Raw genomic sequence first — 25,448 nt, 5'->3', positions numbered from 1 at the left:
AGGCTATACAAGCCAGACACAAAAGGACAGGTACTGGGTGATTCCCCTTACGTGGAATATCGAGAGTAAACAAGTTCAGAGAGACAGCGAGTAATCCGGAGGTTACCAGGGAGAATGGAGAGTGACAGTTTCATGGGTATAGAGTTTTTGTTTCGGGTGATGGTTGTATAATATCGTGAAGGCAGTCAGTGCCACTGATTTTCACACCAAAAATTGGTTAATATGGCAAATCTTAAATTATACGTATTTTACCACAATTAAAAGAAAGAACATATGAGGTTTTCTTGCGGGGGCCCTCGGGAGGAAAAATGATTGGGGTTGACTATGTTTAATCTTTCCAGAGAAGCTGGGGCAACTGGGTGCTTAATTCTTGCCTGCGCCTCGGCCAGCCCCCACCCTACGGTACTCCCTGAGCTCCAGGATCCTTTCCACCACTCACCTCAGCACTCCAGGATGTATTGTCTGACCACAAGGAGAACTCTGGACCCCGCTTCTGCCTCCCACCCACCCAGCTGCTGTCTGCCTCTGTTTGTTCAATGTCTAGCTCCAACCCCACAGTCCTTGTCTTTGCGCCTCTCTCAGGGCCAAGGACAGCAGCTGACATCACAGGGCCCACACTCCAGCCTGGGTGACTCCTGACCTAACCTCCTGGCTTCTGGGCCATTGGTCCTTACCTCCCGGCTCTACCAGGGCTGGGCGGGCTCTGGACACCCACTGCTTTGCGGCTGGGTCTCTGGCCTCAGCTGGGCTCCCAGCACTGCTCTCCAAGCCTGGCCAGCAGCCTGTCCTGTCCCTTCTGGCGGCCATTACAACACATCCCATCCTCCTCAGACCCTGACACACTATCCTTCTCTCCCTCTGAGACGACCTGGCCTCAGACTCAACAAGACTCAGGCAGGATTTCCCCTCAATGAGCCTCCCTCCCATGCAGCCAGCCTCTCTGTCAGCCTTGGGTCTGGGCCTATTGTCTTTGCAGGCCTTGCTCTTCTCAGGCAGAGCCCCTGCTCACCTGTGTCCTCACCTCCTCCCTTCCAGTCCTGGCTGCCCTATCCCCTCCTGTCTGCACCCCCTCCCCAGATCTCCTTCTTAGGGCTATCTAAATCTCACCCTCCTTTCTCTGCCAGGTTCCTGTGGGGTCTTCTCTCCAGTCCCTCCTCCTTCACCCCTGCTTTGCTCCTCAGCCTGGCTGAGTCCGGCTGAGGATCCGACCCTCCTCTCAACTCCCCCTCTGGGAATAGGAAGCACTTCAGTGAGGAAGTAGTGGAAATGAGTCTATCCTGACCTCACTGGACCAGACTGAACGACTCAGGCTATTGACCATCCTTGACCTCAGGGAGCTCTCCTTGTACCTTTGAGAACATCGATCCTTCCTGGTCTTGCCCTGGTCTCAGGTGGCTCCGGGCCCTTTTGGACCTCCTGCCCTGTCCTCCCCAAGATGACACCAACCCATGGCTTCAGCTCTCAGCTCAATCTGATGGTTCCTGGATCAGTGTTTCCTGCCCAGATCTCTTCAGGCTAGAGAGGGCTCCGGGTTTGGAGATGGGCTGCCCAATGGTCACTTCCCATGCTGTTCCCCAGGTACTAAAGCCCACTGCCCCGAAACAAACTCGTCACCCCTGACTGACCCTTGCTCCCTGTAGCGAGGAGCTATCCCACCCTCCCTCCGTCACTCAGCCCAGCAGCCTGTGAGTCCCTGCCTTCCACCTCCCTCACACACACCGGGATGCGGTCCTCCCTCCACCTCCAGCTCAGTGCTGACCTTTCCACTCCTCTCTGCTCTCATTTTCCCCACTTAATCCACGTCACACACCTGCTCCTCCTGGGATAGCGGACAGCCCCCTGCTGATGGTCCTGCCTCAAATCTGACTCCGGATTCAGGTCCCTATCCATCCACTCAACAATTCACCAAACTAGTTTCCTGAGCACCTACTAGGTGCCAACCACAGGGTGGTCTTTTTAGACTATAGATGACCTCCTTGCTTACCAGCCTACGATGACTCAACTTCGGCAATGGGCCCAGCTTTGTGGCCCTTCCAATCAGACACGCCTGCAGAGTGTGCACCCTGGGCGGGGGGGGTACGTCAGGACCCCGGGGGCGGCACTGGGGGATGGAATGGGCTTCTGTCCTGGGCAGGGGTCTGGTGCCTTGGCCTTCTTTCCCCCATCCATATGATGTGAATAGGCACTCTAGGCCACCTGCCCAAGGGACTGCAGGTGCACTCAGAAGGGACCGGAAGAGAGGCTTCATTACCCTGACTCGGGCATCTCCAAGCCCCCTTACACAGAGGGCTTTGTTCTCTTACCTGTGAGGCATAGGTGTCCAGTTTCTCAAACTGCTGCAGGTCCAGGGGCATGGATTTCAGGCTGGACCGATCCCAGGGGTAGGCTGCAAACGCAGGAAGGCTTGGTCAGCTACTGAGGCCTGCTGACGAGGGTGGCCTGGCCCAGGACTTTCTGTCTTTTTGAGGAGCTGGGATTGCCCGACGTTCAACATGCTTCCCAGAGACTGAAACACTGCTCCCAAAGGGCTAGATCTCCTGGAAGAGTTCTTTAGTCAAACTAGCTTGTGAACAATGGCAACTCCTCCAGTTTTCTGGAGACTCACAGGGGATCTAAGCCCATTTGCAGACCCCGGGAAGTCAGCAGTAAAGAAACTGGTTTCCCCTCAATGAACTCAGCAGTGTTCAGACAGATTAATGATGGAACCCCCTTCTCCCCATCATACAGTTTTCTGCAGATGTCCTGCTAACTGTTCCAGGAAAGTGTGCTTTGTGGGAAGCGTCCAGGAATGCTGCCAGTCCCTGGTGGGCTCAAGGAGGGAGGGTCTGTGCCATAGCCACGGTGCCCAGGGTGGAGGGCACCCTGGGTATCGAAGGAGGGTGTGCTAACACCAGGCCATGCAAGCTTCTGTGGGTTTGGCACCCAGACAGGCTTCCTCCCAAGCCCACAGCTAGCTGGAGACTGGAGGACCCCAGGAAAGCCAAGTGTGTGCTAGCGACGTGCGCCCCACGTGCTGTGGGCAGGCTTCAGAGGGAGGCTGGGCCCCAGAATCACTCATCTGTGCTCGCCTTTCTCATAGGAAGCCAGGACACAGCACAGCCCCAGTCAGTTGCTGCAGGGCTAACTGACCGGTGGTCAGACCAGCCATGGATGGGCAGCAAACTCCTGTCTCAGCCTGACAGGGAGCCTGGGCTCTGGCAGGGTCCCTCTTATTCAGGCTTCCCTTATTCAAAAGGCAGACCAAATCAGGCAAGGTGGGTGGGAGGCCAGGGTGCAGGTGAGGACAATGGGTCTAAAAGGACACTCATCCCTGAACTCGCTGATAACCCAACTCCCCTGGGAGGGGTGCTCCTGGGCCCCCAGGGGACGGCAGCCAGCTTGGAAACCACAGAGCAACATGGGAAAGTGTCCGCTGGGGGCTGCACGAAGCCTTAGTTCTCGCAGGGGCCTGACCTTCAGGACCTCCCCCTCCCTGGGGGCTGCGGGACTCAGCCACCGGACTGCAGCACACATCTGTGGGGCCCCCGGGAGAGTGAAGGAGATGGTGGATTGCATTGTAAGGTCAGTGGCACTCTGCTCCCTGGGAGGGTGTGGACTGGGAGAAAAGGTATAAAGCCTCGGTGCCCGCTGAGGGGGCTGTGACTGCGTCTGCCTGTGCATCCCTCAAGGTCTGTGAGAGACCCGTGCCTTGGTGCCACAGGCCCAAGACATGGGGTGAGGGAGTGGGAGGAGCTCCTGCACGACCCTCCTGGGCCAGCATCAGCTGAGGGGCAGTGGCAGCTGGTTAGGGAGCTGGCCAACTTCCGGCCAGAGAGGAGCTCTCAAACTCCAGTCAGCTGTCTGAGCAGGCCATGTGGGTCCGCCCGCACTTCCCCACCGCTGCAAGGTCCCTTCCTGTTAAGAACCGGGCCTTCCTTCCTCACAACCCCATTAGCTCTGGTACATTCCCAAGGCTGCTTTGCACTGCATTCTTGCTTCTTGCTGACTTCTGCAGCGGCCCCTAGAGGGGTTTGTTCTCTTTGACCCCAAGCCTCTGAGTGGGTCCTCACCACCTCAGGGGCTCAGACACACCCAGGATCTGAGGGCTGTTCCTCTCCCGAGAGGGGGCACAGCGTGCTGGGGGGCAGGCAGGCTGCCCGGACCCTGAGGCTGTGGTGGTCACTCACCAACCCAGCATTTTCTTTCTTTGTTTTTCTATTCCTTCTAAAAGGGCCAAGACGTTTCCTGGACCCTTCCCAAATCTTCTACCCAGCACACTCTTACCCTGGGGCTCCCTGGAGGCCCAGCACCATTGTGGCTCACATCTCTGATGCTGGAGCTGGGATCTCTTGTCTCTTATTACTTAGAGCACTGTCAGTCCCTATCCTGTGTGGTGTGAGCACAGCCCTTGTCCAGCCACCTCCAAGGGAGGAGTTAGAGACTGGCAGCAGGCTCTCAGTGCCTTCTCCCTCCACAGAATCCGGCTCCTGCCACTCTCTGACAAGGGCTAGCAGGCTGACCGAAGTGGATATGAAGTGGACTTCCATTTAACAAATTTCTGCTCAGCACAACTCTGCAAATGAGGTCTCCCCCGCCCCCACTGAAAAGAAGGATGACATTTCTAAAATAGGACTCAAAACCCTATTACTAATTTTACCCTTTCTTGGTTCCATTTTACAATATCTGAACATTAAAAATACCCACAATGATTTATGCCTCATTAAATTTACCTTCTGAAGAGATAACATAAGCTCTAAATATGATTTTGCATAAATACATTTAAAATACCAGTGGCATTAACTGAATTATTCTAATTTTAAAGCAAAACAATGGGAAGAAGTGCCAAACTCTACCAAACCTTAGACGTCATCTGGTCTACTGAGAGGAAAACTGAGGCCCACAGAAGGTGAGTGAGGGACAAAAATCGAATTAGAAGGCAGGCCATCTATCATCCCATTCAAGGTTTTACCCTCTGTCCCGTTCTGCATATTCACATGCCTCCTACCTTACAGACGCTTGGCATTCCATTTAAAGTTAACACAGTTCTGAATTCTGTTTTTAATATGTTTTCTGTGATGGGTTGCCTTGTTATTGGGGTTTATGCTTCAGCGTTGGGGTCATGCGGTGTGTGAGCTTCTCATTCCCTTGCCTGTGTCCACGGCAGACACTGCTAATCAATCACGATCCTCATCCCCATCCTGAGCCCAGGGGCGGCCCCCGACTCTCACACAGATTGGCCTACGAGGCTAAACCAATTCACCACCTCACAGAATGGCCCTGGAGCAGGTGCTGCAGCTCACCGTGGGCATCTTTCGTTCCAGGCTGCCGGGGTCTTGTGTTTCCATTTTTATCACCTTGTAAACCTGCAATATCCCAAAGATCAGAAGTGGAGACGCTTCAAGAGAAATCCAAATGCAAGCACAGACAGTAGTCTAGTGGTGGTCCTGGCTTCTGGCCCCTCCTTCTCACTGTCTTCCCCCAGGCTTCTTGCTCCCATATCACCCACCAGCCATTACTGCCGGATGACTCTGGACTTCCTCCTGTGGTTGAGGAAGCACTGGGAACCAGGGAGGGAATGACAAGAGAGAGAGAACGGTGGTCTGTGAGCAAAGGCAGGATTTACTCTGACATCAACACTTAGTGTTCCTCTGTGAGTCTGCCTGGATCCTGGAGCTCCCACCTTGCTCTGGAGTCCCCCGCCATCTTGGAATGCATCTGGGGTTGCTAAGATCACCAGTGCATTCATTGCCAGATAAGAGCCGACCATGGGAAGAAATGAATGTGGGGCGAAGGAAAGGCAGCGCCTACAGAGTTGAAACCCAGAAAGGTCGGGCAATTATTAAATGATTCCTCAGGAAGGTTCAAGGCAACCAAATCCTATTAATCCTGGATTGTTCACACAGAATGGCTGCCGAGGGTTATTATCCTCCAGGAGAGGGGCTGCTGCTTTGAAACCAGGTCAGGAAGATGTGGGTCCCTGATGGAACCAAGAGGAGGTGGGGAGTAAGGTGTCAAGGCGGGCTGTTTTACATACCTTTGAAACCCACCGAAGGTTGTAAATGCAGCTACAGAAGGTTGCAAATGGACAAAGGCACAGAGAAACAGTGGTCCTTATGTTTCCTACATCTATATTTTATTTCCATCTCCATTCTTTGGTAGAGTTAGGAGGGTTCAACAAGAAGCTAGCGTTTCTTGTGCACTTCCCATGCCTGCCTTGTGCTTTAGACTATCTCATTTAACTTCACAACAGTCCTATGAAGGAAGGTGAATTATTTTCCTCCTTCCATAGATGAGGAATTTGATTCCAAAAGGAAAGTTAAGCTACTTGTCCAAGGTGAGAGCAGAGATCTGAGCTCAGCCAGTTGACTCCAGGGCCTGTCCGCTCTACACCTGACTGCCTTTCTGAGACCCTGACCACCGCTGGCTGCAGGAGCAGGCAGCCAGAAGGGCCTGCCTTGCCCATGCATGGACATGGAGAGAACCTGAGCCCTGGCTGCTCTGGAGTCAACATTCCTTGGCCAGAATTTCCCTAGGCCCCTTTAGCCATAAGGTAGACAGATATCTGGAGAGGACCAGACATCTGGAATAGATATCATGGGCCTGAGTCTACGCACCTTGCACCAAAAGCAGCTAAGAGTGGCTAAGATTACAGGTCTCAGGCAGACCTGCTTCTGACCCGCTTCTAGCTGGTCCCTTGGGCAGGTATTTTACCTCCCTGGGCCTCACTTTGATGACTTATAAGGGGGGGATTATGTTGGTTTATAACAAAGCATTAAAAAGTTAATGAATATAAAATGTTTACCATGGGGTCTGCCACTTTTTGGTCAGACAATGAATGGTATCTAAAAACACTCTTGTGATAAAATTCATCTTCACTTAAACGCCTTGGGTTACCCACACCTAATTGTACAGACTCAAGAACAGTGGGTATCAGTTATGGAGAAAAGAGGCCCCAGAATGAACCAGTCATGCCTCTGCCTCCTTCCAGTGTGAGGACCTATGTTACTCTTCTCCTGCCCCCATAAGAGGCCTAGTTTGGGCTCTGACCCATTAAGTGACTTTGATTCCTCCCTGCCAGCCCTCCACACACATACAGCCCTGTACATACGTACGTTTAGCCAAGGAGAACTTCTTGAGCAGTTGGGGCATGGCATCTCGAGGGTGGACCTCCACAGTCAGCTGTGTCCCTGCAAAGGAACGGGAGGTGACATTCTCAGCCAGATGTTGCCAGGAAAGGGTGCAATGTCCCGCGACAGATGTTTGAACAACAAAACACAACTGGTTTTAAGCTTTCTTCTGAATATACAAATAACACTTGTTTAAAAAATTTAAAAAAACAAAATACAAGCAGACAGTTTTCAGATCCAGGCAAGATGGAATAAGGACATTCTACCTTGTCTTTTCCACTGAATGTGACTATAAATGCATGGAGCAAACATTTGCAGATTCTGTAAGGAAAATCAGAGAAGGCAAGCTGGGGAATAGGATTAGCATTTAAAGCACCACCAGAATTGCAGTGAGCTCACCCCTGTCGTATTACTTAGACTGGACTCAAAGTCAACCCCAAATCCAGAAGTACACAAAGGGTACAGAGAAGCAGTGGAGAAGTCCTTTCTTCCAGCTTGTGGAGTAAGAAAGAAAACCTCTAAGAGTCAGAGAGTGTGGGGGAAATTCCTTGTTGTACCTCCCACCCTTTTTTCCATTATTTCCTCACTAGGAAATAATGGAAAAAAGACTTTGCCCCTAGCAAAGTCTGTTGGTAGCAGTGTAGCAGTGATTTTGTTGGTCAGACAAAACCTTAAGCATCTGAGTCTTTGAGGGAAGGCACTAGAGAAGTTATGATTCCCTAGAGTGTGGCAGCAAATACTCAATTTTTTCCTCTCTCTCTCTGTCCCCCACTGATTGTCTCTAGGTGCAGACAGAATTGTGAGAAGTGCCTGGCAGGGTGGGGAAACTGATGTCCAGCTTTTGTGCTGGAGAACTGGGAAGTGAATTGTGAAGGGGAGGGAGCTGAAGAAAGCAAATCTATGCAGATATGGATGAACTCTTGTGGTCAGCTCTGTGTTGAACATACATGGATCTCATCCTAAGCATTCATACCACAGTCTTTGAGAACTAAACTGATGGGGTAGACCAATGTCTCGAGTGGCCACTGGGAAGTCAATGTGCAGGGCAGGTCTGCATAGCATTGCAAAGGCTGCAGTCCAAAATTACCCAGCATGGGTAGAACCAGGAGTATCTGTACTTGAAAGGAAAAGATAATCAACAGATGCTAAGTCCAGGATGACATAGATTTTGGAATTATCAGACAGACTTTCAAAGAGCCATAGTAACCATGCTCTAAGAAGTGAGGGCAAATCGTCTTGAAATAAATGGAAAGACACCAAGAATCAACAAAATAACAGAAACTATAAAGATGAAACAAATAGAAAGTTTAGAACTAAAAAATATAACAGATTGAAAAATTATCTGGATATACTAAGTAGTAATATGGAGATGACAGAAGAAAGAGTCAATGAATTTAAAGAAAGATCAATAGAAATTATCCAATATGAATAACAGCAAGAAAAAGTGAACAAAACTTCAGGGACCTGTGGGATAATACTTATTAAAGGTCTAACATTCATGTTATTGAAATTTCAGAAGGAGAGGAGAAATAGTGTGGTGTAGAAAAAAAAATGAAGAAATACTGAGATAATAATCAATGAAACCAGAAGCTGGTTCTTTGGAAAGATCAGCAAAATTGAGAACCAGATTGACCAGAAAGAAAGGGAGGTAAAACATGAATCAGGAATCAAGATGCCAGTACCAGGAATGAAATATGTGAGACCCCTACTGATCACATATGTATTAAAAGAATAATAAGGAAATACTACAAACAGCCCTGTGTACATAAACTCTACAACTTAGATGAAATGGACCAATTCCTTGAAAGTTACACACTACCAAAACTCATCCAATGAGTAGATAATCTCAGTATCCCTGTACCCATTTAAAAAACTAATTGTAGTTCAAAATCTTTCAGAAACAAACAAATGCCAGGTCCAGTCACTGACAAATTCTGAGAAACATTTAAAAAGAAATAAGACCAATTTTTAAAATAAGATCTTTCAGAAAACTGAAGAGTAGCAAATATTTCATTACCCATTTCATGAGGCCATCATCAATCTGATGCCCAAACCAGACAAAGATAGCACAAGGAAGGAACCCTACAGCCTGATATTTCTTTTCTTTTTCTTTGTGTTTTCAGACCAATATTTCCTATGAACACAAAAATTCTCAAAACATATTGGAAAATTAAATCCAGCAATATAGCAAAAGACTAATACACTGCAATCAAGTGTGATTTATTTAGGCAATTCAAGCCTGGTTCAATATTTGAGAACCAATAAATGTAATTCACCTAATAATATTAGCAGGCCAAAGAAGAAAAACCATGTGATCATATCAATTGATGCAGAAAATGCGTTTGACAAAATTTAACATCTATTCGTGATAAAACTGCTCAATAAACGAGGAATTGGACGGAACTTCCTTAATCTGAAAAAGGGTATTTATGAAAAATCTATGGCTAACAGCACGTTTAATAGTCAAAAACGGAATGTTTTCCACCTAAGACTGGAAACAAAGCACGGATGTCCACTCTTACTGCTCTTAATAAATATTACACTGGAAGTTCTACCTAGTGCAATAAAACAAGAAAAAGCAATAAAAGCCCTATTGATTGGAAAGGAAAAAATAAAACTCTCCTTCTTCACATATGACACATCTATCTACATAGGAAATATCAAGTAATCTACAAAGAAATTTCCTAGAACTAATAAAGTGTAGCATGGTCACAAGGTCAACACCCAAACATCGATTATATTTATCAACAAATGATTGGAAATTGGTTTAAAAATTTACTATTTACTATAGCTCCAAAAAATTGAAATGCCTAAGTATAAATCTAAAAAAAAGTTCAGGAGCTGAATGTTGAAAACTACAAAATATGATTAAAAAATTAAAGAAGACATAAATAAGTGGGAAAACATACCATGTTCATGAATTGAAAACTCAATATTGTTAAATTGGCAATTCTCCCTAAATTGATCTATATAAATTTAATGCAACTCCATTCAAACTCCCTGGAGGAATTTTATATATTTTAGATTGAGGCAAGATGATTCTAAAATATAGATGGAAAGATAGAGCAACTCGAGTAGTCAAACCGATTTTGAAAGAAAAAAAAAAAAAAGGTGGGGGACTCCAGCCAGCTGATTTTAAGATGTGTTATAAAGCTACAGTCATCAGTGTGATATCGGCAAAGGGATAGATACATAGATAAATGGAACACAGTTAAGAAATAGAGCCATGCAAATATGGCAAACTGGTTTTTCACAGAAGTGCAAAGACATTCCAATTAGAAAATGGGTAAAAGAACAGATATTCACCAAAGAAGAGATTACAGATGGCAAATAAGCATGAGAAAAGATGTTCAACATGATTAGCCATTAGGAAAACCAATTAAAACCACAACGAGGTATCATACCTATTAGAAGAGCAGTAATAAGAAACAGTGATAACATACTGACAACGTTGTGGAGAAATCAGATCTCACACACTGCTGGTGGGAGAGTAAAGTGGCGACTCTGGAAGGTGGTTTGGCAGTTTCATATAAAACAAAACATACACCGAACATATGACCCAACAACTGTACTCTTGAACGTTTATCCCAGAGAAATGAACACTTACGTTCACACGGAAACCTAGACAGAAACGTTACAGAAGCTCTATTTACAGTGATCCCAAACTGGAAACAACCTAAATGTCCTCCGGTGGGTAAATGGGTAAACACCCAGTGCTACATCCACATAACAGAAATACTTCTCAATAATGCAAAGAAACTCTTAGCAGAGGCAAGAGGATATAATTACGGAGATTCTGCACAAAGGAATTTGGGGGTGACAGAAGGGCCCTGTATTCTGAATGGTGGTAACATGAGCAAGCGTTATGCATGCATTAAAACCCGTTAAACTATATCAATTCGAATTTAGTAATTTAAAACAAACAAACAAACAAAAAATAAGTACCTCCTGAACAAAAAAGCCAGAGCAGAATTAAAACAAGAATCTGGATGATACAGGAAGATATAAAATCAAGAGTGAAAGTCCAAAGCAGGATTATAGTAAACATGTTCTTCGTAACCTGCTTTCTTTCCTTGACTCTTCACAGGTCAGTGACTATAGTCTACGTCATCATTTTCAGTGGGCAACGCAGCACTCTATTCTACACAGGGTTTACAATCCACAGAAGCCCTCCCTTTTGGTAGGATAGTTAACTTTTCCCAAATGTTTTGTTCTTATGATCGGCGATGTCTGGACATTCGGATACACATCTCTTTACGCTCTTTTCAAATCAGTTCCTTTGAATAAATTCTTAAATGTGGATCACAGCTTATAGAGATTTTTAAGACTTTCGTTATATACTAGCAAACTTCCGGTGAATGATTTTATCATTTGAGGACCACACCCTCAGCACGAGAGGATGCCCGCCTTGCTCATTCTTGCTGTGTTCGATCGCAAAACTGGTCACAAAACTCTGTACTTCTGAGAGGTCTTTCGTTCTGTCCCTTGAATGTGAGCTGTCTGTCCTCACGATGTGGTTTGGCTAGTTAGCATGTGGTGTTAATATAAGTGACGCTGGGCAAGCTCTGAGCCTAGGTCTCAAGAAACTTTGCAGCTTCCGTCCTCATTCTTGGGATTCTAGCCACAAATGCCATGCGCATGAGCCCAGGCTGGCCTGCTGGAGGAGGAGAGAACACGTGGAACAGAGTGGAGGCATCTCAGGTGAGGCCACCCTACCCCACCTGGTCTCCAGCCAACTTACCAGCTGACCACGAATACACGAGCAAACCAGGCCAAGACCTGCGGTGAACTGGGTGTGTCTCCGGCAAGCACGCCTGGCCAACCTGTGCCCTTGTGAGCTGGTAAACGCTTACTGGTTTAAGTCACTGAGTTTTGGGGTGATTTGTAATATAAAAATAGGTCATTGATATACTCACTGGTGTTGGATTTTTATCAATCTCAGAAATTTTTATTAAGGAATAATGACATCTCGTCTTTGTGTATTGAATTTTTCGTGTATTTTTCATATGTTCATTTGCCATTTAAAATTCTTCTTTTGTGAATTGTCTGTTTTCTTACTCATGTATTTTTTTTCCTTATTAATTTTGTAAGAGTTCTTTTTACTAACACTTCCCCTGCTAGATGTATCGCAATTATTTTTCACAGAGTAACAATATTGACTTTCTTGTGTGGCTCATAAACTTGCTCTACACGCCAAAGCAGGTAATTCTCGAACAATTTTGTAAGATACAATGTGGCCTTCCAAATAGCATTACTCTGTAGAGGTTAACATCACTTTGAGTGTAGTTTCTAGCACATTCACTGTGAAAGAAAATCAGTGTGTGATTTTATAATTAAGACTTTAAGTATTTCAGAATTCAAAGCATAATTCAGTTCTGGTCCTAGGATCGGGCGCCATTGCCAAGAGCAAGCATTTCCTGTGTGTCTTCTCCCGCTGCATGGGCCTGTCGTCCTTTGCCTTTTCACTTTTTCCATCTGAAACACTTTCAGGTGTTTTCCAAAGTGAGTGCCAAGCTGTACTTGGCTACAAGATGCCTTACAAGAAACGGATTTTAAAAACCTGCCCACTCTCTCCCCTTTTCTCAGGTCTCAGCGTGTAATGCTCTGAGAAGTCCTGCAGTGAAGAAGTCAGTATGACCCAGTGCTATTTTGTGAAACACAATTCAGAAAATGCTGGACTGGAACAATACCCAGAAGCTGTAAGAAGCTGCAAACCTGAACAACTTGGTTTAGGGCTCAACAATAAACCCCTTCGCCAAACTTCTCACATCTAACATCTAGGCCCTTCCAACCACCCCCAATTCAGCCATGCTTCTTTGTGAAAGAAGGAGTGAGCTGAAAAACAAGGGACTGTTAAAGCCCTGGCAGAGGGTGGCTGTTGAGATATTCTGATACACTGATGTGGCCTGCAAGGTCCAACCAGCCATTTCCAATCCCTTCTCTCCTTCCTGCACTTCCTCTTCTCTACCTGCTCATGGATAGGGGTCCAACTTCCACTATTCTTCTGAGCCCCATTCTGACTCTCCCCCAAAGCAGCGCTGCTTATCAGCCCCCTTTGAGGAAAACAACAAAGTTCCCTGGCCTCCCTGATCTGTGGGAGTGTGACACCCACTCTTATCACACACACAGGTGTGTGAGGACCCTTGCCAGGGTGGCCGGAGGGGGCACTTCTCTGCCTCAGAAACTGGGCCTGGGTGTGCCGTCTTACACGAGCAAGAGTCACTGAGGAGCTCTGTGCTTCCTAAAGGTGTGAAATGGTAAGATTTTGCAGACTACTACATTCCTGTATCACATAAAACTCTTAATTTAAGACAAAAACTAACCTGCCCAATCTTCCGATGGTAGAGAGTGGAACATCATTTGCAGCAAGATTTCAAGGAAGGACTAAAACCCAAGTACAATCAGATACCGTGACACCAATCTTAACGGTCATACCAAACCCACAGGAGGCCCTTCCTGGGACGTCAGGTCACCTGGCTAGCTCTCCCACGGTGCCCTTCCCCGGTTCTGCCAGTTGTCACCCAAACGACATCTCCGAAGCCGCAGCCTTGGGTGTGTTAGGAGCAGCACATTCTCAGGTGTCTCCTGCTCCCCTTGACAGGTGGTTGCTGGGGCCCTTTCCCAGATGCCACCAGCTCTGTTTCCTCTTCCCTCTCCTCTGAGATATGGAGACACAGCCAGCAAGCCCCAGCCCGGCGGTGGCCGACCGCCTGGGGTCTACCTCGTACCTGGTCAGGAGACTTCTCCCCCTCAGCAGCTTCTCCCCGGGTCTCTGCAGGTTTGAACGAGGGTTTGTCTCCAGGCCTAATTTGCTCAGAATATCTAATGCAGAGATGGCAAACAGATTTCCCGTTGTTCATTAACTCTGACTGACTGGAAGTGGCTGCCTGGAGTGTCGATTAATTAGCGAGGACTGTGGGCACGTGAGTGTGTGTGTGAGTGTGCACACATGTGTGGGTGTGTATGTGTGTGGCTGGGGGCAGGGGCAGGGGCTGGGGGATTTACGTCAGATACTTGCCACCCTTGGCTGAAGGGGCCTCATTAATGCTTTTTGGAACTGGAACTCGGGTTACTAACCGGGTTCCTTGCCTGGAAATCGTTCCCTGCAGGAGTCGAGAGTCAGGAAGCCTCAGCTAAAGCATCTGTAATTCAGGGACACGCAGAAAGAGCTCCAGGGTAGGTGCTTGGCAGAGGCGTGCTGTGGTTTCTGACCAGGGAGCAGCAGTCCACACCCAAGAAGGGGTGCCCCTGCTACCCCGGGAGCAGCACGCCAGAGGGCGGCAGGGCCAGTCCAGCTCTGCAGACTCCTCACCAGCCTCCGGCCAACGCAGCAGGAAAGGCCCACCCAGCAGTTCTCATCACCAGATGACCCCCTGACAACAGAGTGGGCCGAGACCACTGGGGGGGACCCCATGGGGGTTGGGGGAACGACAAAGGGCGTCTCTCATGCCCCTAACCTCTAACCCATTCCGGCTTTCACTGGGCTCTTGAAAATTCAGAGCCCTTCAGGGTTCCTTCTGCAGAGCAGAGCCCACTGGAATGTTCCAGGTCTGGAAGTGCGGGCAGTGTGACCCTAGTGCCTGTATCGTCAGTGACGGTCCAGAGTGCCCGCGTGTGGACAAGGGTGCAGGACCTGGAAGGACAGAAGCCTCAAAAGGAAACTCAGGAGTCACTTTTGGGGCCTGAAATCACAGGGACTCTGGGGATCACGCTCCTGTCATTCCACCGACCCACCCGTTACAAATGGATCTTTTGAGGCAGCCCTCTCACGAAGATTCAAGATTCCAGTGATCTGTTTGTCACCCGCTGCGTTAGGTTTCTCATACCTGGTGCTCCTGCTGAAAGCTCATCCCCAGATGCCCATAAGACTTGCCTCCTCATCTCCTCTCTTTTGCAAATGTCATCTTCTCAGGGTGGCCTCCCTCAGTGACTCTGTTTTACATTGTCCTCACGTGGTAGGCTGTGTGATGGCCCTTAAAGACATCCAGGTCCTCATTCTGGGGACCTGTGAATGTTACCTTACCCAGCAGAGGGGACTGTGAGATGTGCCTAAGTTAAGGATCTGGAGAGAGGAAGATCATTCTGGATTATCTGGTGGGCTCAGTGTAATCCCAAGGATTCTCATAAAACGGAGTCAGGAGATTGAGCTACTTATGCGGAGAACAGGCAATGTGACAGTGGTCACAGACAATGGAGTGATCAGCTACAAGCCAAGAAGGGTCAGCAGCCTTGGAAGCTGGAGGAGCGGAGGAACAGATTCTCCTCTGGAGCCTCCAAAAGGAAACTTCCCTGTGGACACTTAGCCCAGTGAGACTCACTTGGGACTTGTGGTCTCCAAAGACCTTGAAGAGAATATCTGCGTCAGACACCAAGCTTGTGATAATTTGTTACAGCAGTCGTAGGAAACTAACACACAGCCCTGGGAGCCCACTCTCCCCCCATCCTCCTCCCGGCTCTGTTCCCTCCTTCAGCCTCATTCAACACCCTGCAGTGCCCTTGTCCGTTTTGCTCTGGACTCCAGTTCTTCCCCAGAGAGGCACAGCCTTTCCCTCACTGGGGCTCAGGCTCTCACGGGACCCCACTGGGCCCATCTCATTCCAACCTACGAGGCTTTGCTCTGCACCTAGGACATCAAGCCCACCATTCTTTCTGCTCTCTGGAAGCCTCGAGTGCTAGCAGGGGGAACGTGAGTGGCCTTCACGTTGAGAGCATGAGAGCGAGGGTGTGGTGTGCCAGGTGAGCCTCTGGTGACTGCTGGGCCCCTTCGCACGCCCATCGGCCTGGGACACAGTGGCGGCAGTGTCCTGTGGAGGCCTGGCAGGTGCACCAGGCTCGGGAACCACAGCATCCTCTGGCTTGGCTTTCCTGTGCACAAGCGGGGATAACACCGTCACCCCAACGGGGGGTGTAGCCAGAACTAAGCAAGATGGATGTGGTGGTGAATCCATTTTCATGTTCGTGAGGTGTTGGCTCTTTTTGATTTGTCCTGAGGTGTGTGCTGCTCATTTCGGGGAGGCAGGGGGCTTAGGTTTGTCTTGGCAGTGTGCTCAGGGGGAAGGCAGGGGGCCCGCTGAGTGGAGCCTATTCTGGAGCCATCTGCCAAGAGGTGCCGTGGCCCCGGTTGCAAGGAAGGTTGGCCTCCTGCTGCTCATCCATCTTGACAGGCCTCTCCTCACTGCCTGCCAGGGCTGTCTGTGGGGATGCTGGATTAGTCTGGTTCTGAGAGCCGTTCCCTGAGAGACTCGGAGTCCTCCCGGGGCTCCTACTTTGCCGCTGTCCCCTGGACATGGTCAGATCGTTTCCTTACAAGTCAGGGCATCCGCACTGAGAACAGCAATGGTGCAATCTTAGGGCTGAGTCTACGAGAGTTCTCAGGTACCAGGCCCTCCGTCTTTAACACAGAGCAGGAAACCAAGCTGGGAGGTTAGTATGTGGGTGGGGGCAGAGTGGGATTAGTGGGGGGGGGGTGTCTCTATTTAACCTGGTCTCCCCTCCAGCTGTAGAGTCCTCCTCTCTCTACCCCTGCAGCCTCATTCCCCCCCACCACGCCCACTCCCCCCAGCCCCACACCCTGTGTTCTCAGATCCGGTCAACTGCAGAGTCAGCACGGTGACACCCTTGTCTGAGGCTCCCAGAGCCCCCCAGAACCCATCCCTGTGAAGTGAGGATTCTCAAGGAAGGGCCCTCTCCTTCCCTTTGCTGAGTTAAATTCATCCCTGGGTGGAAGGCTCTGAAGGCTGAGTCTCAGAAGGAGAGGCCAGGGAACCGCTGTGACTCAGGAGGAGGGAAGGCTTGGACAGCGAGCAGGCAGGGGGAAGGCTGCTTTCCAGAAGCTCTGTGGAAGCGTTGCTGTGTGAGGGTTAACAGCATAGGCCTTGCGGTGGCTGTGGGGAGGTGGGGGTCAGGTTGCCCCCCACTCTGATGCTTTCTGGCTCTGTGCTCTTGGACATATGACAATCTTTCCAAGCCTCAGTTTACTCATCTATAAATCGGGGCCACTGAGAGTACGGATCACATAGGAGTGTGAAGTTCATTTGCAGGAGGATAATTATGTAAAGGGACCACCAGGGTGCCTGGCACATGGTTAGCACTCATAAATGTTAGCTCTGCTGATGACAGCGAGGGCCCTGAGGGGCCACAGCCACAGCTGTGGGTTCTGTGGCCCAAGGACTTGATCACTCTCTCCCATGTCATCACGCAGCCTCTCCCTGCTTCCCGTGGGATGCGGGGAGAAGGAGAGGGAGAGGGTGCTCCAGCATCCATGGGGCAGAGAAGAAAGTTTGCCTCCTTCCTTGCTGTGTTTCTGGCCTGGGAAGCAGAGACAGACAGATGGGAGCTGGAGGAGAGGCCACGGGGCGTGGTGAATCCTTACCTTGGTTGTCGTAGGAAGTGATGACCTGGGTCTGCTGTGGGTGCTGCTTCTCCGCCAGGCTTCCTGTGAAGCAAGACAGATCCGCAGTGACCACTGGGACAATGGCGGAATTTGCCCCGGGGCCGACCAGGGAGCTGTGTGCATCTGCAAGAAAGGCAGGCTGATGGGGGGTGGACTCATGCCAGGCCTGACCTGAATGTGTGCCCATCTGTGTGCACACACGTGTGAATCAGCCCCTTTACACACCCGAATGCAGAGGCAAGTGACTGTGAACCTGTGGGCGCACACCCTTACATGTCTCAGCGGTGCCAGCAGAAGCTGGGTTTCTTCTCGAGAAGTTGGGCGCCCCTCGCATGGGTCCCAGCTTCAACGTGGCCAGGCTCAGCTGCCAAAGTGCAAAGGGATGTCTTGCCGATCATCACCCTTTCTGTGGAGTGGCCCGGGGAGTGGGGCTCCTATCCCCATTTTATAGCTGATAGGCCTGCCGCCTGGGCCTAACTTTTGGCTAAAGACATTGCCCCCAGAGAATGAACCCCCAGTCTCCTGATTCCTAGGTTGAGCTCCTGCCTCCCTCTGAGCAGAATGGAGACAGCTTGCCTTCTACTCCAGCTTAGGAGTTGGGGTGACCTGCAGTCTGGGTCAGTTTCACGGACATTCACAGGGCCCCCACTATGTAAACGTTGTCTCCACGTACTAGGGATCTTTATGTCCTTGGAACATAGAGCTGTCCTCAGAGCCTAGTGGGGTCAGGCAGCTGTGAGAAAGGGCCCATTCCTGCCGCAGGCCATGAAGGGGGAACCCACAGGCTTACCTGCCCCACTTATGGGAAACAACAGCTTTTCCTATGTCTTTCCTTTACCGGCTGCTGTGGAGGCCTGGTCTTGCTGAGGCTACTGCAGGTACGGGGGGTGTCGGGGGAGGGGCTGGGGAAGGACCAGGGTTGTGGCAGAGAGCCTACCCCACAGTGGCCACCCTGGCCTGCCACCTTCTCCCTGGCCTCCCACTGGTCTGCAAAAAGTGTCGGGCCTGCCACTGGAAGTGGTCGCTAGGGGTAGGGCCTGGGCCTGGAAATAGGCCTGCCTTTGGGGCGCTGGTCTCAGCAGGTTCCATTCAGATATCTTCCTTTGTGCACCCAACCAGACCTGCCACTCAGGGCTTCCCACACCTGGGCCCAGGCAGAAGGCGGTCAAGGTGGATAGGCAGGTCCCTGAGCTGGGCTGGATCTTTGATCCCCCTGGCAGGGGCTTGCCCTGGAGAACCTGCCAGCTCTAGTCTTCTCCTATGAGCAGGCCCAGCCAGGACCCTCACTCCGAGGGCTGAGGTCGGTGGGCTGGCCGAGGGCTAGGAGCACTGAGTGTGCCAGTCCACGGTGATGTCGGTCTGGAGCTCTAGGCCAGACTCAAGCGAGGACAGCAAGGCTGCCTCCTTCGGGCACAGCTGGCTACATCTCCTGCTGGGCTGGCAGATGAAGGAAACAGGATCCGGGAAGGGAATCCTCAAGGAGGACGATTGGCTGGCATAGCTGCTGTGGGTATTTATAGTCAGGGCTGCACAACTGGTTTCCCTGTGGCTATGGGGTGTCCGTCCCCATGCTGCTAGGCAGACTTCGGCCAGGACCAAGGAAAGCAGCCAATCACAGCAGGGGAAGCCCGTTGCCGGGCAAGCTAGTGGGGTTGGCTGGGCCCGAACACCTGCTGCTCGGAAAAGTTTGGAGCAGGCTCCCCCCACCCTGCCAACGCCCCGGCTCAAGGAGCACACAGGGCAGTGAGAAGGGGAACATGTGCCTTTTTGGATCTGCCCCATGGTCGGCCACATTTGTGCACACTCCACCAGCACAAGCCATCAGCTGCCTCCTTTGCAGATGAAAGCCATCCAGTTTCCAGGGCCGGTGCCTTGGACGCCAGTGAGGGAAGTATGTACGCAGAGTCTCACCGTCAGAAAACACGGAGAGAGAAGCCGTGATTTTCGTTTCTGCATGCACACGTGCGACTTGAAAACATACATAAAATTTTACTTTAAAATACCTATACTGGTGGAGTGATGCAACCCTTATCTTTTGCAGGCTCTGCAGAGCCTCTCTCCAGGCCTCCACTCACCTGAAACTCTTAGTTTTCTCTGGTGGTTTGGCAAGAACTACTTTCACACTCCTCATTTTTAAAAATTATTTTTAAAAAAGATTTTTATTTTTTTAAAGTAATCTCTGCACCCAACATGGGGCTCAAGCCCACAACCAGGAGATCAAGAACCGCACGCTCCACTGACTCAGCCAGCCAGGCACCCTGTGGTCCTCTTTATTTTGTTGTATTTTTCCCACTAAACTTCCCTCAAATCAGGGGCCCTAAAGATGGTAAAAGTAGGATAAATTCACTGTATTTCCATCGTCTCCTAACATAATAACATGGCTGAGAAGCCTTAAGATGAATTTCCGACAACTCAAGGCAAGAGAGCTATAACAAATGAAGATGGCTGTGTTTCTTCCCTCCCACCTCAACCCACTTTTCCCACTCACCGCTTGTACGCTGGCCAAGCGTGCATATCTGCATTGCCTGCTGTGCATTTTGTGGACAGGCTGCTGGTGGTCTGATTCTAGAATTCTAATGAGCCTGCAGTCTAGTTTTCTAACTTTGGCATCGGCTTTGGTCCAGGTAGAGCAGGTGTATCTTATGGCCCTGAAACGAAGGTAAGGAAGCCATCCCACCGTGGATGCCCATGAGCCGGGACTCCAAGGGCTGGTCCCCAGGGCAGGAGCATGTCTTCGTGATAGGGCAGGGAACACAGGAAAGGTCTTAACCTCCAGGGAGCTGGGATTCTCTTGTAGTGAAAAGCATTATGATTATAATCATTAACACGGTCCCATGAGGGCAGGGGGTCTTGACTATCTTTATCCCAACACCTAGAATCCTGCCCGGCACGAAGGAAACACTGCAGACCTTTAATGAGGGAATGAATGAACGTGTTTACTTTTAGAATTTCATCCTTCCCTTTTGTTACTGTCAGGAGGGCAGAGCATAGCTGTTTGGTCTCATTCAGCTGGGGGCCCGATTCTCCACCGGCAGAGGATTCTTCACGCCAGCATTTGATGAGCCCAGATCTGAAAGTGTCCCCTAGTGGGGCCCCAGGAATGAAGATCTGACTCTTGTTAGAATTCTCACATGCCCACAGTGCAGTTTCGCTGATGTTTGTTCTTGGAAGGTGGGTTTATGAATCTCTGAAGGGTACAGAAAAAGACCTAGTAGGGTCAGTCCATGGATGGCATTCCCAGAGCTGTCCTGGGCCTGCAGGGTGACAGACTGCCGGCACCAGAGAAAGGAGGCTTTGGAAATGGACTTCTCTCAGATCTTACTATATTCTGGGTCACCAGCCAGACTGGTACAGAGCACCCATCTCCCTAGGCCTGGAGTAATAATGTCCCCAGACAGGCCACCTCCTTTCTGAAAAAACTTTCAAAGGATGGATACCGGGCCTGATGTGAGCAACCCCACTCCAGGGGGAACACACTCAAAACTTGGGGGATGCAATGCCAGGGAAAACTTTCTGAAAACTTTCTGGGGTCACAGTGGCCGCAGAGGCATGGCTGAATCACAAGCAGCCACTTTCTGATTGGTTCGATATCTAGAGCCAGTGAAATCGAATGCTTCCATCATTTTTCAATGTGTTGAATTACAGAGACTGTAAAGAAAATAAGATGAAAAGAGAGTTACCATGCACGTCATTTCCTTCGAATCTCTGCCATCTCCGGATTCCGTTTCCGACGCCCTGCAGTCCTGTGGAATATAGGGTCTGGCTTGAGGGTCTCCACGGTGGGAAGACCCAGGCCAGCAAATGATGGGACAGCTGCTAATGCATCTGGGTTGAGGTGGGGCTGGAGGAACCCAGCTCTGTCAGCATCCGGGAGAGGCCGCCCACCAATAAGACGCACTTTAAGACATTATAGGAAAATACTAGAATGGTAGTTTTCAAAGGTGGTTGTCAGGATCATTCGGGGAGAATCTACCCAGTACAGATGCCCATTTTTCATGCGACATCTCTGCCGCATGAATACGGAGGCACCTTGTGGGAGATGCTCCTCATTCATCCTGCCTATTTCCCTGTGCGGGGAATCTCCCACTTTTAGAGCCAGGATGTAAGGTGGAGGGTGGGCAAAGAGGGTCTGTCCTTATGGGAAACTCAAGTGATTGTTGGAAAACTGAAAATTCTCCCCTGGATGATAGTCTCCCAGCCTCCCTTGCAGCTATGGACAAGCTATGGACCTATGCACCATGGACAAGTGTGGCCCAGGCACAGCCACTCCGAGGGACCTGTGTCTGCTTCCACCTTAGGACCTGATGATGCAAGAGAGAAGCGCACACTCTCTCTCTCTTTCTCTCGCTCTCTCTCTCTCCGGTCATGGCTGGAAGTGGCGGCTGCAAGGTCGAGTTCCTGGCACAGAAATGGTGTACGTTCTGACAATGGGAGCAGCTGCGGTAAGATCAAGCTCCCGATGAGGAAGGAGTCCCTAGGGTCCTTTGGTGGCAACAGAGGTTTCCTCAACAGACCAGCTCAGCTGGGCAGCTGATGGTGCTGTTCCAGGAAGCTCGGCCTCTAGCCTGGGTCTCCAGCCCTTGCAACCCCAGCAAGTCCCCCAGTCCCTTCCCAATGCTCTTCTTTTCTCCAGTGCTCTCTGCAGCCAGGATCCGAGCTTACTGCTCGGAACCCTTGCTGACACTTGTGTGGAGTGGAATGCACACATCACACCAACTTGGGGAAATGAAACCTGACTATGGGGCACTTTTAGACTGGGTGGAGGTGGCTTTAGGCCACCTCCTCCAGGGCACAGGATAGGAGGTGAGGGTGTCCAGGCATGCTTTTGAGAAGCACTGTGCAAAGGAGAATGGAAGGGCTGTAGAGGAAAGAGCAGAGATCATCTGTTGGCCACCAGGAACACACTCTCTTTGCCTCCTTGTCCTTCTGACTCTTTCTGCCACAAGGACACAGCAGAAAGCCACCCGATCACATCTGTCCTTAGCCCTCTGCATTGTGACAGTTATGAGCTCAGGTCTTCCTTCACAGAGCCAAGGACCTGGGCAGGAGGGGAGATAGGAGGAGATGCCTGGAAGAGGTGTGGGGACATTTTGGATCTTGTGCCCCAACAAGAGGCCTTGGAACATGCTAATTTAATTCAGTGTTTCCCTGCCTTCAGCTGTGTGGGTCTGTTGGCCGGCTTACCAGGGGTCTCTTGGATATCAACACTACCCGGCAGCCGTGGAGGTTGGAACGCTCCCTCTGCTTCGGTACAGAACTGATCGTAGATAATTGACACTAGCCTCTCTGCTGGCCTAGTGTCTGGGAGAAAACCTCCTTCAGGAAAATTATGGAGACAAATAGCGGAAATAACAGACCCTTGGCAAGCAGGATCTTCTTCCCTTGTGTCGTGGTCATGAGTGTGAAATGTATTGGTCTGGAGTCCTGTAGGGTGTGTGCTAGGGGTGGGACGCCTCAGGGAACAGTCCTGATCCCTGCCAATTCTGGGGCTTCTCTGTGTTCCTCTTCCTCTCTTTCTAGTGTTGGAGAGTTTAGGAGAGAGATGCAATCAGAGGGGGGGAAGGGAGGAGGGGACTCATAGGCTGACCAGGAGCTGGGCCTCTTGGGGGCCCTCTGGCCTTGCCACACACTGGGGGAGGCCTTCTCAACCACAGTGTCTGGAGGAGAGGCAGCTTCTTTTCAATCAAGGAGCAGGTGGACTCTGCCAATTTCTTCATTACAAATTCCCCGGGTGGGCCATTTCCACCTCTTCCAAGAGCAGCTCTGAGAATGAAAGAACCAAGTAACCCAAACAACTGGCCCCAAATCCCTCCAGAGACTGGAGTACCTGATAACATGCACAACCCTCCAGAATCTATTTCTTTCCCCAAGAGGTCACCAGGAACTATGGGGCACAGCTCCAGCCTGTGTGACCGGTGGGGGCCAAGCCAGCCACCGCACCACTGCTTCCGTGGGGCAGGTAGAAGGTGGGGGTTCAGTGCACACAGGGCCTCTGCAGACAGAAGAGCCAAAGGCAGACTCTGAGGAGCTCTGGAGCTGGAAGACAGGCAGGAGGTAGAAGTCATTCTACCCCATGGACTATTAAACATCACTCCCAAAGCACGGGTCCATGGTCAGCCTAGCACAAACCTCACACCAGCCCCCAAGAAACCTCGGGAGGGCTTTCTCCTAGACCTAGGACTGATTCCCTAACTTCTGAGGGGGCTTATCTAACATCTGTGATTCCCCATCTGTATTCTCTTCAGTGCGTCCTCTCTGGAGATTACAGTGAGTGCTGCTTTCCACAATTGCTCTATAAACAGTCACTTCATTTTTCCAGTCTACCCTTCCTCAGACTTTCCTCACAAAGTCTGTACGAAGAGTAAAATTAATAGATCCGTGAGAGTGGAAGAAAGCAGATTTTAGCTAACCCAACTCAAGCCTGTATGCCTTTTACACCACCCTTTATGGCTTCTACTGTGGGAGGCCAGGAGAGGCTTCAAGATAGGGGAAACTGAGGCCAGGAGTTGTGCAAGGACACCAAGGGAGCTCCGTGTCTCAAAGTCTGATTCAACACACAGACTTCCCTGGGTCCCCTGTGCTCCGCAATGTGCCATGTGAGGAGCAGGCCTCGGCCACACAGGGGTCAGGCCTGAGGCTCTGGCCCCCTTCCTCCAAGGCATCTTCTAACCCTGCTGTGCACCCTTCAGAGAGTGACTGGGAGGAAGGTGGCTCCCCGGGGGGCTGACGGAAGCACCGACCAGCCGACGCAGGGAGTCAACCCCAGGGCAATCACGGGGCTGCGCGTTGCCACGGGACGCCGGTGCCAGGGCGCAGAGGCGCAGGCAGCGGCGGGGAGAGGGTCGGTCTCGCTGATCTCATTCGGGGGTGCCTGAGGCGCCCCCCGGCGGGCGGGCCTCAGGGCGAAGAGGCCGAGGTGCGGGGGCCGGGGGCCCGGGCCGGGCGCACGTTACCTCCTCTGCGCTGCGGCAGCGCGCCCGGGTCCGCCTGCGGGTCCGAGTGCGTGCCCTGCGCGGCGCGGCGCTTCTCCGAGTGCACGATCAGCAGCATGTCGATGGACACGGCGTTGCTGTCCTTCTTCAGCTCCATGGTGCCGCCTCGCTCCCCGCAGTGGCGCCGCGGCCGCTCTCGAGGCTGCCTGCGCTGCAAATGGCCCCGTGCGCGCCGCTGGCTGGCGCGGGAGACGGCGAGGGCGCGGGAGAGGGCGCTCCCCCGCCGCCGAGCCGCTGGGCGCCGCGTTTCGCTGACTCTGCCAAACACGCCATTAGGGCCCGCCCGGGAGGGCGCTACCCTAACGAGGCCGCTCTAAGTCACCTTTGAAAAGAAATCCCCAGCCGAGCCCTGACCTGCACCCGGGCCGCGGGCGCCACAGTTGCCGGCTCCAGAGAGCCTCCCGCCCGGTGCGCTTGGAGCGCTCGTCCCGGACTCGGGCGCTGTTCCCCGGCTGGCCGCGCGCTGCCTCGGCCCCCGCGGGCTCCGGGGATTCCCGGGGCGTCTGCGGAAGCTGCTGCAAACACGGACACCACACAGCGCTGTCAACAGTGCGAGTCCGTTCTGGAAAAGGCAGAAGAGCACGGGGTGGCCCCCCTTCTTCCCTGTATGGGTTTTGGAGGTCGACGGCCTCCTCTGTAAGAGGGAGATGGATAGGGTGTTAGGGTCTGGACCTCTGCGATTACGGCTGCACCAGGACTTGGAACGTGACCTCTGGGCATCAACTTAGCAGTTCTTTCTGGCTTGTGGTGGAAGTCTTAACATCTCTGTTCCTTCTAGAAGCCTGGCTCATGCTTGGTGGGGCAGGGGGGAGGGGCGAGGAGGAGGCTGGGGCAGGGAGCAGCCTGCCCGCTGTGCTCAGGGAGCTGGACCCGAGAGCCCATCTATTTTTAGTGGGGCCTGGCCAGGCCAGCCAGCAGCAGCAGGGCCTTTGGCTCCGGGTCTCAGGAGTGTTTACA

The 25,448-nt window shown here is 51.2% G+C and overlaps 1 protein-coding gene across 1 annotated transcript in view; it reads right to left on the bottom strand.

The window, feature by feature from the left end:
• The window catches only part of KY (kyphoscoliosis peptidase), a 46,967-nt gene extending 22,175 nt beyond the window's left edge, over nucleotides 1-24,792 (bottom strand). Inside the window, exons 1-6 of the mRNA XM_046001814.1 lie at nucleotides 24,453-24,792; nucleotides 21,180-21,242; nucleotides 17,479-17,541; nucleotides 7,092-7,166; nucleotides 5,280-5,342; nucleotides 2,304-2,386 (exon numbers count right to left, since the gene is read on the bottom strand). Of these exons, the coding sequence (XP_045857770.1) occupies nucleotides 2,304-2,386; nucleotides 5,280-5,342; nucleotides 7,092-7,166; nucleotides 17,479-17,541; nucleotides 21,180-21,242; nucleotides 24,453-24,588 (483 nt within the window). The 5' untranslated portion in view covers nucleotides 24,589-24,792. The remainder of the gene's footprint in view (nucleotides 1-2,303; nucleotides 2,387-5,279; nucleotides 5,343-7,091; nucleotides 7,167-17,478; nucleotides 17,542-21,179; nucleotides 21,243-24,452) is intronic.
• Nucleotides 24,793-25,448: the final 656 nt, after the last annotated feature.

Source organism: Meles meles, chromosome 4, assembly GCF_922984935.1.
Source record: "Meles meles chromosome 4, mMelMel3.1 paternal haplotype, whole genome shotgun sequence".
Lineage (NCBI taxonomy): Eukaryota > Metazoa > Chordata > Mammalia > Carnivora > Mustelidae > Meles > Meles meles.
Note: the sequence above shows the minus strand (reverse complement) of the source record. Positions and strands in the feature narration are given on the sequence as shown.